The sequence below is a fragment of the Labrus bergylta genome, chromosome 12 (genome assembly GCF_963930695.1).
Source record: "Labrus bergylta chromosome 12, fLabBer1.1, whole genome shotgun sequence".
Classification (NCBI taxonomy): Eukaryota; Metazoa; Chordata; class Actinopteri; order Labriformes; family Labridae; genus Labrus; species Labrus bergylta.
In genome coordinates, this window is record NC_089206.1 from 2,256,854 (window position 1) to 2,269,851 (window position 12,998).

Here is a 12,998-nt window from a genome sequence, read left to right on the forward strand (position 1 = left end):
AATGGATGGAACAAGGTGTAAAAAAAAAAAAAACGCTTCCCATCCAAGCTGGAGGAAAAAGAAAATATAAGTGGTAGGCAAAATGCAACCGAGGGGAAAGAAGTGATAAATGAGAGGGACCGAAGCAGAGGTGGAGAATCATCGACTGTGAAATGGAAACCAGAATAGGACACAGATCCTGGTTAAAAAAAAGAGAGAGAGAGAGAGAGAGAAAGCAAAAAAAGAAAATGAGAGAGGTTTGAGGAAAAGCAAAGCCGTGTTGGGGAGCAGAATCAGAAGATGAAATGTCAAACTTATAGAGGTTAAATCATTTATTATGAAATAAAATATTATTCACTGTAGCGACAAATCACAAACGTTCCTTTTTCCCCCACATGTTGTCTTGAACATGTTTGACCTTAAACCTTGAAATTACGGAGGGTTAATCAGGGCTAATTGTTGATACGATTTCACTGCATTTGAGAAATGTGTCGACCCTGCATCGCATGGAAACAGAGGCAAGAGTAAGTCATCCATTGACATTTCAAAAGGTGAGATACTCTGAAAAAGCTGTTGAGTGATTGCTGCTAACGGTATCATGCGATGGCAGCTTGACCTTTTTTCCGGCAGAGAGGCTTTAATGGAGGTGCAATAAATTCAGTCTGAGATTTCCACCTATCAGACGTCAGCCTTTCACAGAGATGAGAGCTCAGCTATATAACCGCCCTTAGGTGCATGTGTTCAACGTGAACAAGTCAACAAGTCAACATGTTTTCATGAATGAATGTAATGGGTGGGTCTTTAATATCTAGGAAAGTGTGTGTGTTGATGAAAGTGGCTGCTAAATTCTTCTAGCTTATTATATTATTATACTATTATATTTTTGGGCTTTTTATTCCTTGTTTCAATTTAAATTGAATATAAATTATTGTCCCAGGGTGAAATTTGGATAGGGCATAAATGCAGAGACAACACACAGCTCTGTGCGTTGAGAAAAACAATAAAATAATGAAATTTAAAAAATGTAAAAGGTCACATATCCTCATTTTCAACAAGTTTAAATAAGTCTCAGAGCTCCCTACTGAGCTATATAGTCTAGTCTTCTGACTAACTTTTACACCACAGATCACACCTACCCATTCACACACTGACGGCAGAGGCTTCCATGTTTAGTGTCTTGCCCTAAGGACACATCGGAAATGTTGCTGCAGGAGCTGGGAATCAAACCCCCGTCCATGCGGTTGAGAGTCGACTGACTCTACCAACTGAGACACAGCCATGCTTATTCTAATTATCCAGATAGTTTCATAAAGTTTAACAATAAAAGAGCATGTTTTGAGGTGACTGTGATGTTCTCCTTGAATACAGCACCACTTTTATAAAAGTGTAAAGAAAGTATAAAGACACAAAAGAGGACTGACAGAAAGGCATTGAATTGAAAAGTTGCTCCCATGAAAAAAAAGAAAGAAAAGAAATTGGATCTATTGAAGATTAAGGCAGAAGCTGGATGAATGGAGCGAAAAAGTACCTCAACTTAAATGTGAGTGAGGAGACTTTTAAGTCTTACAAACAGGTAGTCATACTTAATGACTGGAGTCACCTTAAAGTGGCAGCCATGTGAAAATTCAACACACTACCCTTTTGTAAAGTGGCCATTTTCACTACACCATCTCTGTTCATTTAGCATTTAAGTGTAGCTGTATAGAAGTACAGAGAGGCTGTAGTTAGTTTTAAGGTCTTGTTGTAGTGGTGTACATCAGTGGACAAACAAGCTGTTACCCCGTCTCTGAGCAGAAAAGAAACTAAATCCTTTATAATAAATCAGCGTTCCCAAGGTTGGCTGTCAGAAATGGCCACACTGTTTGAAAAATAGGGGCTGAAGAAGACAGGGAAGAGGAGATGAAATGAAGGGTGAAATGAGAAGATGATCTACAGACCGGGTAGCTGTCCCACACGACTGTGATGTTGATCACACATCACACAACGTAACTGCTGGACGGGGGGAAACGATGGAACTGTGACTGTGCTTTATTTTCTGGTTTTAACATTTTGACATGTTGTGGCAGACGGTGCTTCATGGACATCACAGAGAGGACTGATGATCTGTTTGTCCCATAGATATAAACAGGTCAATGCCGACTCCTGGCTTACCCAAATACTCTGTTGTACAAGTGTACCGTGTACCGTGTACCATCTCTATGTAGAAAAACCAGTGACATTTAAAGCCAACATATTAGTCTATCATTAAGGCTATTTATGGAAGCAGCTATATATGCAGCTGAAATTAGTTCCCTCCGGAGAGTGGCTGGGCTCAGCCTTGGAAACAGGATTAGATATTCAGAGGGAGCTCGGACTAGAGCCGCTTCTCCTTCACATCAACTGGAGCCAGCTGAAGTGGTTTGAGTATCTGCTTCGAGTGCCTCCTGGACGCCTCCCTTTGGAGGTTTTCTAGGCACGCCCGACTGGGAGCAGACCCCTAAGTAGACCCAGAGGTCGCTGGAGCGATTATATATCCTGTCTTGCATGGGGAACGCTTCAGAAATCCTTCAGGAGGAGCTGGCAAATAAAAGTTGCTGAGGAGAAAGACGTCGGGGTTGACTTACTTCACCTGTGGTAAGCGTGACCTGACCTCGGATAAATGGGAAGAAAATGGATGGATGGAAGTGTTTTGCATTCAGAAATGCTGAAATGTCCACGTTCTGCAGAAAATGCAGACGTTGCAGTGTTTCTCCAGGATCAGCTGAGCAGATGTGCTTGCACAGATATGAGTCTGTAATGCATTCAGCAGAGTTTTAAATGCAATCAGACCGGCTGCTACTTTCTCGTAATTCTTAGAAAATTACCTCCTGAGTTCAGATAAACAGAGCAGATATGTCTCTTCTTAATCCGTGGCTCTCAGCTGGTGGGTCCTGACCCAAAAGGTCTGGTCGTGGAGGGTAGTGAAAGTGTACCTGGGTGGGGGAGGGGAATAAAGTGTCAAGTCTACACAACTCTTAACAGTTTTGTTCCTTTTCTTTGTTCTGACACATGCGTCCAAACTGCACCATGTTTTCGTTCAATAAATCTGATTGGTTGAAAAATATCTGAAATTGAGTGGAGGTTGGTGGAGGGTCCTGAGGCAAGTTGAGGAGCTCTGTTATAAATTGGCTGCACTACGCCTCCATAGGCTACATTTGAAAAAGCGCCTTGTACAATGGCCTTAGTAGAAAATCCCTGTACACCTCACATTAAAGTTATAAAAGAGAGCACTTGGGTGTTTGTGACAAGACAAGAGGCTTGAAAATCTATTCACGTATCGGTGATTCATGAATATTTAAAACATATATATAGGTTTACATTCATTATGTATCATGGCAGACCACTCAAAGATGACACCCGCAATGCTGTACTGCTCCAATTACCTAGGCAGCGTCTATGTCTACATATTTCTGTTTGTCTTCTGATCTTCCATGACGTCGGATTATTTCCCCACAAGGATCAATACTGATATTATTTTTCTTTTGGTTTAAAGCCCACCCTTCATTCTCCGACTCGCTGCAGCCTTTTTACAGCATTTTTTTTTTTTTATCAACACATAAACTTCACAGCCCCATCAAGCAGGTTATTACTATTCCTGTCCTTTCACACAGACTTTTACCGTGTTTTTGATCAATGGTTGGAGCGTGCTGGTAATGGGGCTGGGGGCTGTGGCTTCCATTTTTACTGGGGACAACCACAGACCGTAAATCGTGTGCACTCTGAGCCCCGGAGAGAGATGCATCAGATGAAAGCATCCACCAAATGGAATAATACATCAACTCTTGCTTTCAACAGTTCATGCTCCTAGTCCTTTGATCTGCCTTTATTTCTACTGGTTATGTATTTATGCTGTGCAAAGCGAGCGTGTAGGCACTTCCTGTATTTAATTTGAAACAAAAAAAAAGCAGTACATTGATGCGTCTTTTTGCAGCCAAGATCGACGACACAAGAAAATGAGAATTAACTTGTGACTTTTGGAGGAGAAGGAAAAGAAAGATAAAGGCACTAAAGGAAGCTAAGTGGTACACTTCCTTGCCGCTGAGGTGGAGGTCGGAGACGGCCGTTCATGAATGAGGACGGCGGTGGTTGAGGGACCACACAGTCAGATGGTGGAGGAACAATTTTTATAATCAGAGTAACTAAAATATGGAGTGCAAACATGCTGTTGCTGCAGTGTTCTCCACAAACCAACTATACCTAACTGTTCACCCAAATGTTTTATTATTTCCACTCACTTTAGAGTTATTATTAAAACAACCGGTAGCCTTATGGTCAGTACGGAGGATGTGGTTCTCCAGGCGGACGGCCCGGGTTCAAACCCACCTGTAGCTCCTTTCCCGCATGACATCCCCCACTCTATCTCCATCCCTGATTTCAGACTCTATCCACTGTCCTGTCTCTAAATAAAGGCATAAACACCCCAAAATAAATATGACATTTATAACGGTAGAAAGGTCCCTCAATCATTGTTTTGGACCATTTGTTGTTTCTTTTATAAATGGATCGTCTAAAAAAGTCTTTGTGAGATTTTTCATTCTCTATTCCCTCTTTTAGGTCCAAAGTGTGTGCTGCTGCTTTACCACGCTGACTTAGCAAGAAAGTACAAAACTGCTGCTGTAGGCGGTTCAATACTTTGCACCACTTTAGTTTGAAACCTAAGGCTTTCAGGGAGTTCAAAAACAGCTGTGTGTAAAATATGATGACTGCACTCTTTCTTAATCCAACTTTTTTACAAAAACGTCTTGAGCTATTAAACGGTGCATGTAAGAAAAAAACATAAAATTTTAACTCAAGACAATGTCAGTTGTTCCATTAAATTCTGTTTCAAAAGGACTTCATCTCAGAGCTATGTGTGACCAACACTACAACTTCAATCCAGAAAAACAAAGTCCGCCATTACTGAGTCTGAAGTTGTGCAACTTGAAGGTTAATAGAATCTTCTAAGGACTACCTGATAGCATCTGATGCCTGCTGTGTGAGAGCAAAGAGTTTGCCTGCAGGCTGCCTCCATTGAATCCTAAAGAGCACCAGGAGGTAATAAATAAAACACAGAGGGAAGACAGATCAATAAATAAAAATCTAGTGGTCCAACCCAGAATCCTATTCGGCCAAGGCCTGCTCTAAAGCACAGATGGGCAACTGGAAGAAGTGCATTAGAGTAAAAACTGTTGTAGTTTTTCTACACCCATTGGTCATCAGACCTTCTTCAACAGCTGCTGTATAATTAAATCTCTTTTTGCTCTTTTGAACTGGACCTACTTTTGATCTAATATCTACTTTGTATCTCTTCTCCTCCACTAGGTGTTGAATGCATCGTTGTTTTGCCTGAACCAAGGAGTCACTGGGATCCTGTGTTTGGCACCTGCGTCTTCCTCTTCTCTTTCCTCATCCCCGTGGCTATCATCAGCATCTGCTACAGCCTCATGGTTAAGCGCCTGCGCAGCGTTCGAATCTTGTCCGGCTCCAAGGAAAAAGACCGCAACCTGCGGCGCATCACGAGAATGGTCCTGGTTGTGGTGGCGGCCTTCGTTGTCTGTTGGACCCCCATACAGATCATGGTCCTTGCTCAGTCCCTGGGCTTTAACCTGAGCAGCCTGTTCACACTGGTCCTGATGCACTTCTGCATCGCACTGGGCTACGTCAACAGCAGCCTGAATCCCGTGCTCTACGCCTTCCTCGACGAGAACTTCAAGCGCTGCTTCCGAGAGTTCTGCCACCCGTCGCCATTCCGCCTCGACACCCAGCAGTCGGGTCGGATGAGGAGCATTGCCAGGGAGGTGGCGGCGGCTTACAGTTGCAAGGCCGGAGACGGTGGGGGGCATGGGGGAGGGACGCCCAATCCGGCATGACTAGGCGTGGAGCTCCCCCTGGTTGGGGTAGACCCCAATCAGAGGAGAGAGAACCAGGCGACGGGGAACTCCAACACAGAATTGACTCAGATTACAGCTCTCTAGCGGCACGAGCCCCCCCACCCCCCAACTAGAAGACTGGCCTGGGGTGGGGGGGAGGGAGATGAGGAGGATGGGGATGAAAGGAAAAGAATTTAGATTAGACCCATGAGACCTACACCGTGGTGGCATTGGTTGATTTTGGTAGGAGATGGTGCCAAATGTGAAAGTATCATTGCCAACTAGATCGTTTATTTTGGGAAGAAAGGGCAGTATCATATTTTTAATGAAGCTTGAGACTTTAAGAAACCTGATTGAAGGACTTGCAAGGATTCAACTATATTCAAGTGGATATTAACACATAGGCGTTGGCAGCATTATTGGACTTTTATTGTAGCCCCAAAAACAACAGCCTCAGACTCTGTATTTGCCGACTGAGCCTGTCACCCAGCTGCTGCATGAAAGATGACATTATACTTGGGAATAATACAGCAGGAGTTTGGGTTTCAAATTTGGAAAGAGTATAGAAGGGGCAAAGGGTTTATAGATGGGGCTGCAGATACCAAAATCTTTGCAAACACCATGAACTGTTTGGTGCAAGTAAAGAAAAAATAACAACTTTGGATGCAGGGATCGGACTGATCTCGCAGTGGAGACCAAGGACTTTTGCCAAGGACGAGGAAAACCTTCTGGAAATGTGAAAATGAGGAACACACTTTGTCAAGTTTATCCGATCTTTATCAGCTGATGTTTCAGACTGATATAATTAGTGTCACAAGCGGAGAAAAAAATGGAACACACAGCGCCCCAACTGATATCGTTTTTTTTTGTTTTTTTTAATTGTGACAAAAAAATGGGTCTGTAGGGGTATTTTGCTGCAGTGCCCCTATCGGGACATCGTAGACAGGAAGTTGGATGTAATATTTGTGTACAATAGCTAGCATAGCGTAAGGAACAACGTGCGACAAACAAACTATTTGACAGTAGTTCTGAAATTGTGTCTATGAGCCCAGAATGGGTCACATGAATGTTATTTGATCGATTTGTCCTGAAAGAACTAAGCCTGAGAAATCCTGTCGTGAAACTAATTTCTTAAAGCTTTTGTGACTTTTGAAAACTTTCTATAATCACTGTTGGGTGTTAGAAATGTAGGGGTGGGGGAAGGGGAAAATCTGATGAGAATGTAACCTGGGGAAAAAAAAACATTGAAAGGACAAGTCTAGCAGGAATATTCATCTTTTCCCCCTTTTTGCTTTGTTTCAAATATAGACAGTAATGACAAAAACTGCTGGTGGTGGGTCAAATGTAAAATTGTCAAATTGCTTTTATTCAAGGTTTAATATCATAGGCTGTATCTAAGAAGTAGACATGTCTACTGAAATTCCCCCATTAGTTTGTTGGTTACCAGAGCCTTACTTTTGGCTTTTTGGCTGCAATTGTCCTGATTTTATTGAAGCCAGATGTGGCCATATTTGGGGGCCCCAAGAGGGTTAACCCTTTCTGTGTACTTCAGTTGACAGGTCACCCTTCTCAATTACAGGTACAATAGCATGAGGTGATAAACAAATGGTTCCTTTTGCAAAAAGAAGAGTCGCCTCCTTTCGTCGTTTAAGACACTGATGCAATGGCTCCAAAATGAACACCAAGGGGTTATGTCTACTTCCTTTTATTACAGTCTGTTAGAAACCTGTTGTACATTTGCAGCAGGATTAAATTTGCCCGAAAACAGAATATTTTGAACATTAAATATTTGTTTTAAGCACATTGTCATGAAATGATTCCTGTTCAGATTTGTAAAAACATTCCTTATCTTTAGAAACGTGCAGACCAGATGTAATGGACAAAGCATCTTTGATTATATCACTGAACTTGATTGATTAACGATGATGTGTTTTGTAAAGTTAATAGAAAAAATCCATTTATACATTACACATTACACCTCAGAGTTTGCCTTATATGTATTTGTAAACCTTGTAGTATTGCACCAATTTATTAACTGTATCACCAGTGACTTTTTGAAGCAAGTCCCAGTTTCACTTTGTGGATAATTTAGGCTCAATTTAGAGAATATGACCAACTGTGGAATGGACAGATCTAATAAAACAATGACAACATTGTGTAAAAAGCTTAGCTGGCAGTACATTAACATCTGATTAGACCTGCACCGATTGGGAGAATCAGGGCTGATACCAAAATTGTTTGAAATAACAATTTAGACAACTGCCAATGCAATTTTTTGGTGCAACATTCCCACAATGCCACCGTTTATTCTCTTGTTTGACAATGAAAACAAGTCAGTTTGTTCAAAAACATCGGCTAAAGACATTGGTTCATGCCACATAATTTGCAGATGTGCTGATATCTGTCAAGAGGTCCAATATCAGCCGATACCAATGTTGAACTGATGCATTGGTTCATCCCTAATTTGAACACATTCTGTTGAAATAATACAAACTTGCTTGCAGACTATGGATCAAATACAATTATACATGCCATGGAAAGATTGGGAGTGCAGATAAAAGCATGGCTGAGGAAATGTATTCACAGATGTTTTTTTAAATTGACACGTCTTGGTCTGCTGTTTCCTCCCAGGTCTGTAGTTGCTGTCAGGTTTTGAGGAATAGGAGGTGAAACTGATCAGGTTCTGGGATGATGTTGGGTTTGTTGGTTATCTCTGAATCTGAGATATTTTTGTGATCAGTGTTTTTACATTGGGTGGGGTCGGGTGGTGATGTTATCCGTGAGTCATTTTGACTCCCAGCAACAAAGTGGCAAAGCAGGAGGAAGGGGTCACAGTGGTCTGACCCCCTCTTCAAGGGACAAAGGGGCTCTCTCTCTCTCTCTCTCTCTCTCTCTCTCTCTCTCTTCTTAGTGTCTTTAAGAGGAAATCAACCCTGAAACAGAAAACACATTTAATTCTCAATTTCTGGAAATTACGCTGACACAAAAAACCACTGCGTTTCAACTTTTGGACATTTTATTTGACATTATGTTGACATTTGAACTGACAAAAGACGAACATCATTACACCAGAAATGATGGAATAATGCAAAAAAGCTTTACAAAGTATGTTTGTGAGAAAATAAATTAAGTTGAATGTCACGTTTGATAATCGTATGACACTAACACTTATAATTTGGAACTGCTCGCTGTAGTTGATGGTTAAAGCGACCAGGCTTTGAGAATGAATGGTGGGTTCTGTTTTAGGGCTGCTGTCTCCTTTCATTTAGTTTGTGTCTCGTCCTGAATTTATGATCAGTTAAATCGGTTAAGATGTCTTTGTTTGATATGTTTTTGGCGTTTGGATTTAGCATTCGACACCAATCGCTGTCATGAAGTATTGTGTATGTAGTCAGTTCTTTTCTTTAAGTTATACGAGTACAAATTAATGTCTGTGCTGCATCTACTCTTACCAGCACGTGTGAATCTTTAGTTTCTATCTTACGTTTGTCATCTATCGTTTGAGAGGAAAAATTCTATGAACTTACATTGCCTTAAATATAAAGTAAAGTCTGTTACTGAAGCTCGCTCTCTGGCTGGATACGATGTGTTCTAGTTCTTATTGGTGCTTCGCTGTTAGTTTAAAATATAAAAGACCTGCATTAATAAAGCCTCTGAGGACAGGATCATCTTATAATAAGGGCTTGTTGGCATTTAAATAAAGTGCAAATCAATCTTCCTTCATTTCCCTTCAAGTTTGTAGAATAAAACTTGAGGCTATCACCCCGAGTCTTACCTCTGTCTATAAGTTACCCACACCTGAATACATGTAAGGTTGTCATCATGGATTACAAAAGCCCAAAAAGGTGTATAGATGAAGCATGAATTATTGCCAGAAAAAAATAGTTAGGGCTGTCAAACAACTAAAGTTTTAAACATATTTTTCATTCTGTTTGAATTTCCATTATTTTGTGTTTCAAAAAAGTTGTTTTATGCTTTTATTTTGTAATTTTGGACCAGCCTAAGTGTGTGTGTCTAAAGGGACTAAATATTAAATATTAATTTTCTTTCGAAAAGAATGAATGCTTTAAAAAAGAATGAATGAATTTATTTTGTGGCGTCGCTATTAATGGGTCAACGCTGACAGCCCTGATTAAAATGCTATGAAGCACAAAACACTGCAATGAGTTCTGATATAGAAAATATTGGGCTCTGCTCCCCTCAAAATATGTATTCTTCTGTCAAGATTTAAAAATTTGCATCGCTGCCAAACTGTCCAACAGTGACTGCAAACTCTAAAATTAATACAATATACCTTTAATTATCCTTATCGGATCTTTGAAATCTCAAGAGTGAAATTAATTAAATTGTCAGCAATGGCGTTGAGAAGGCTATTCATTTTAGATTCAGGGAGGGGATAACATCCTATTAGTATGCAGTCTGGCAATATGAGGCACCTATGCCCTAAAGTCTACAACATTTCTTCAATCTAGCTCTAAAAAGATTATTTTAGCATGATTGGACTGCAACATTTTGCCATACCTCTTGCACCTTCATGATGAGTTCTGTCTGTCCTTGGAAGTTTTATGAATTCAGGTCCATTTTTTTGTACAACCTAGCAGACTGTGTGTAGGAAAAAGTGGCCGGAGCATCAAGGACACTGGCTTCGACATGTTTCACCTTTTATGAAGACGTGCTATAACGCAGCTGTGAGGCTCTTTGTGCTTAACTGTCACTGTTAATTACTGAAGACTCAATGATATTTTGAATTCCTGTTTGATGTTTTTTGTAGCAAAAACTACACAAAAAGGACTCCCAAGAGGGCGACATATCTGTTGAACAAAGCAGAATGAGCATACGTATACTGTCTGTTAGCTCTGTATAACATTCTGTTTGAATATTACTCTTATGTAAAGGTATAAAACATGATTCATTTAATGTCTGACCTCTTTCTCTCTTGTTACTCTTGATGTAAAATAAAAAAAAGTTTCTCGCTAACGTTATGATATGTATTGTTACCTCCATGCGATCAAACGCCGGGAGGCTCCTTTCATTCGTTTACATTTTACAGACCACATGAATGTCCAATGAAAAACCTGTTGAAAATCCAAATGTAAGAAGAAAAAGCATATAATGTTGATGTTGTTGTAATGACTATTATTGCTATCAAAAGAGAAGAACAGTGTTACATAAGTGTTTTTTTAAGCTGTGCGGGAGACTGTCCAGTATGTATCTATGTAATACTTGTGGACTGCATTTTGCTCACTGTCCGAGTCATGAAATCAAACAGTTCTCATGAAATCAAACGGTACTCATAAAATCAAACAATTATCATAAAATCAAACAGCACTCGCAAAATCAAACTGTTCCCACAAAATCAAACGGTACTCATAAAATCAAACAATTATCATAAAATCAAACAGCATTCAAAATCAAACAGTTCCCACGAAATTAAACAGTTCTTAGGAATTCAAACAGTTCTCACAAAATCAAACAGTTCCCACAAAATCAAACAGTTCCCACAAAATCAAACGGTACTCATAAAATCAAACAATTATCATAAAATCAAACAGCACTCGCAAAATCAAACTGTTCCCACAAAATCAAACGGTACTCATAAAATCAAACAATTATCATAAAATCAAACAGCATTCAAAATCAAACAGTTCCCACGAAATTAAACAGTTCTTAGGAATTCAAACAGTTCTCACAAAATCAAACAGTTCCCACAAAATCAAACAGTTCCCACAAAATCAAACGGTACTCATAAAATCAAACAATTATCATAAAATCAAACAGCATTCAAAATCAAACAGTTCCCACGAAATTAAACAGTTCTTAGGAATTCAAACAGTTCTCACTAAATCAAACGGTTCCCACAAAATCAAACGGTTCCCATGAAATCAAACAGTTCTCATGAAATCAGTTCACATTAACAGTTCTTAGGGTTCTAAATAGTTAAGAATTTGGACCACAAATCTTTTCCCCATTTTGTTTTCTGATTTCCAAACCAATATGTGTAGAAATTACCAATTAACAAACTCTTTTTTACTCTAAGTATCTCACCTTGATGATAGGGAATCGGTCAGACTATCCGCCTAATGCTAAGTTTAACCTATAAGTGTATATCATGGAATCAGTTTCGATATAAATCGCGATATACTATCTCTTACATGTACTATTCCTTGTAGGCTTTGAACACTGGTTGTGATTGGTTGTGATCAGAAAGAACTGTTTGTATCACATGACTCTGGCTGTGGCTACATAAACATACTTGTTCCTGTTCTGCAGATTGCAGGCTGAACTACCATGCTAGCTGGCTTGTTGTCAATGCATAGAGAATTTTTTGCTGAAGCTTGAATTTTAAATTGTATATTTTTCTCTGCTTATGAAAAGAACAAATAAATGATGGCCATGTATGAGTCGCTGTTTTATTTTCCTGACTCTTTGTCTTGAAAAACCATGAAACACCTGTAGGCTATAAGCACAACCACTGTTTTGGTATTAGCACTGGCATAGCCACCTATACACTTTGGAGTCCAAGAGAACCACATTTAATCATTTCCACATGCATGTGCTGGTAGTGTTAGACAATTTTACCAAGGTTTACACCAAGGCCTCCAATTGATCTGAGATATTTGAGATCATTTTACCGATATCACATTTTTGGAGATCCCGAGCCCACATGTCTATAAAAAATATGTGATGTATATCAAGATATATTGAACACAGGCTACTGTGGGCCAAAGCCAAAACAAGAAACTTACAGAGTCTCTGTCTGCCATTCATTGTGCAGAAATGTCATCCATGCCGAAAAAGCCTAACCCCCAGTTTGCCACTCTAGTCAATCATTTTGTTTCCAGTGCGCTGCAGGTTCATGTCAAGCTGGACAGAATATAACAACCCGGACAGGAAGTCAGACAAGGAAACGTACAGAGCATCCAGTCAATTTCAAAATAAAACACAATACAAGAACTCACGATCATATTTTCCAAAACGCTATCAGAGCGAGCTTAGGAGCTCCCAGGAAAATGTGTGGTTCGTAACTTAGATTTACAGATAGCGACATGAGAGAGATAGAGATAGGAGCTCTTATTTTGACATTCATACTACGTTGGTTGTATTGGTGATAATCTGTATCTTTTTTGTGCCAATGTGTCTCAAATTCATAAA

General features: G+C 39.9%; 1 protein-coding gene across 1 annotated transcript in view; it reads left to right on the forward strand.

The window, feature by feature from the left end:
• oprl1 (opiate receptor-like 1) overlaps positions 1-12,244 on the forward strand; it is a 90,723-nt gene extending 78,479 nt beyond the window's left edge. Inside the window, exon 6 of the mRNA XM_020650452.2 lies at positions 5,299-12,244. Within this exon, the coding sequence (XP_020506108.1) occupies positions 5,299-5,846 (548 nt within the window). The 3' untranslated portion in view covers positions 5,847-12,244. The remainder of the gene's footprint in view (positions 1-5,298) is intronic.
• The last annotated feature ends 754 nt before the right edge of the window (positions 12,245-12,998 follow it).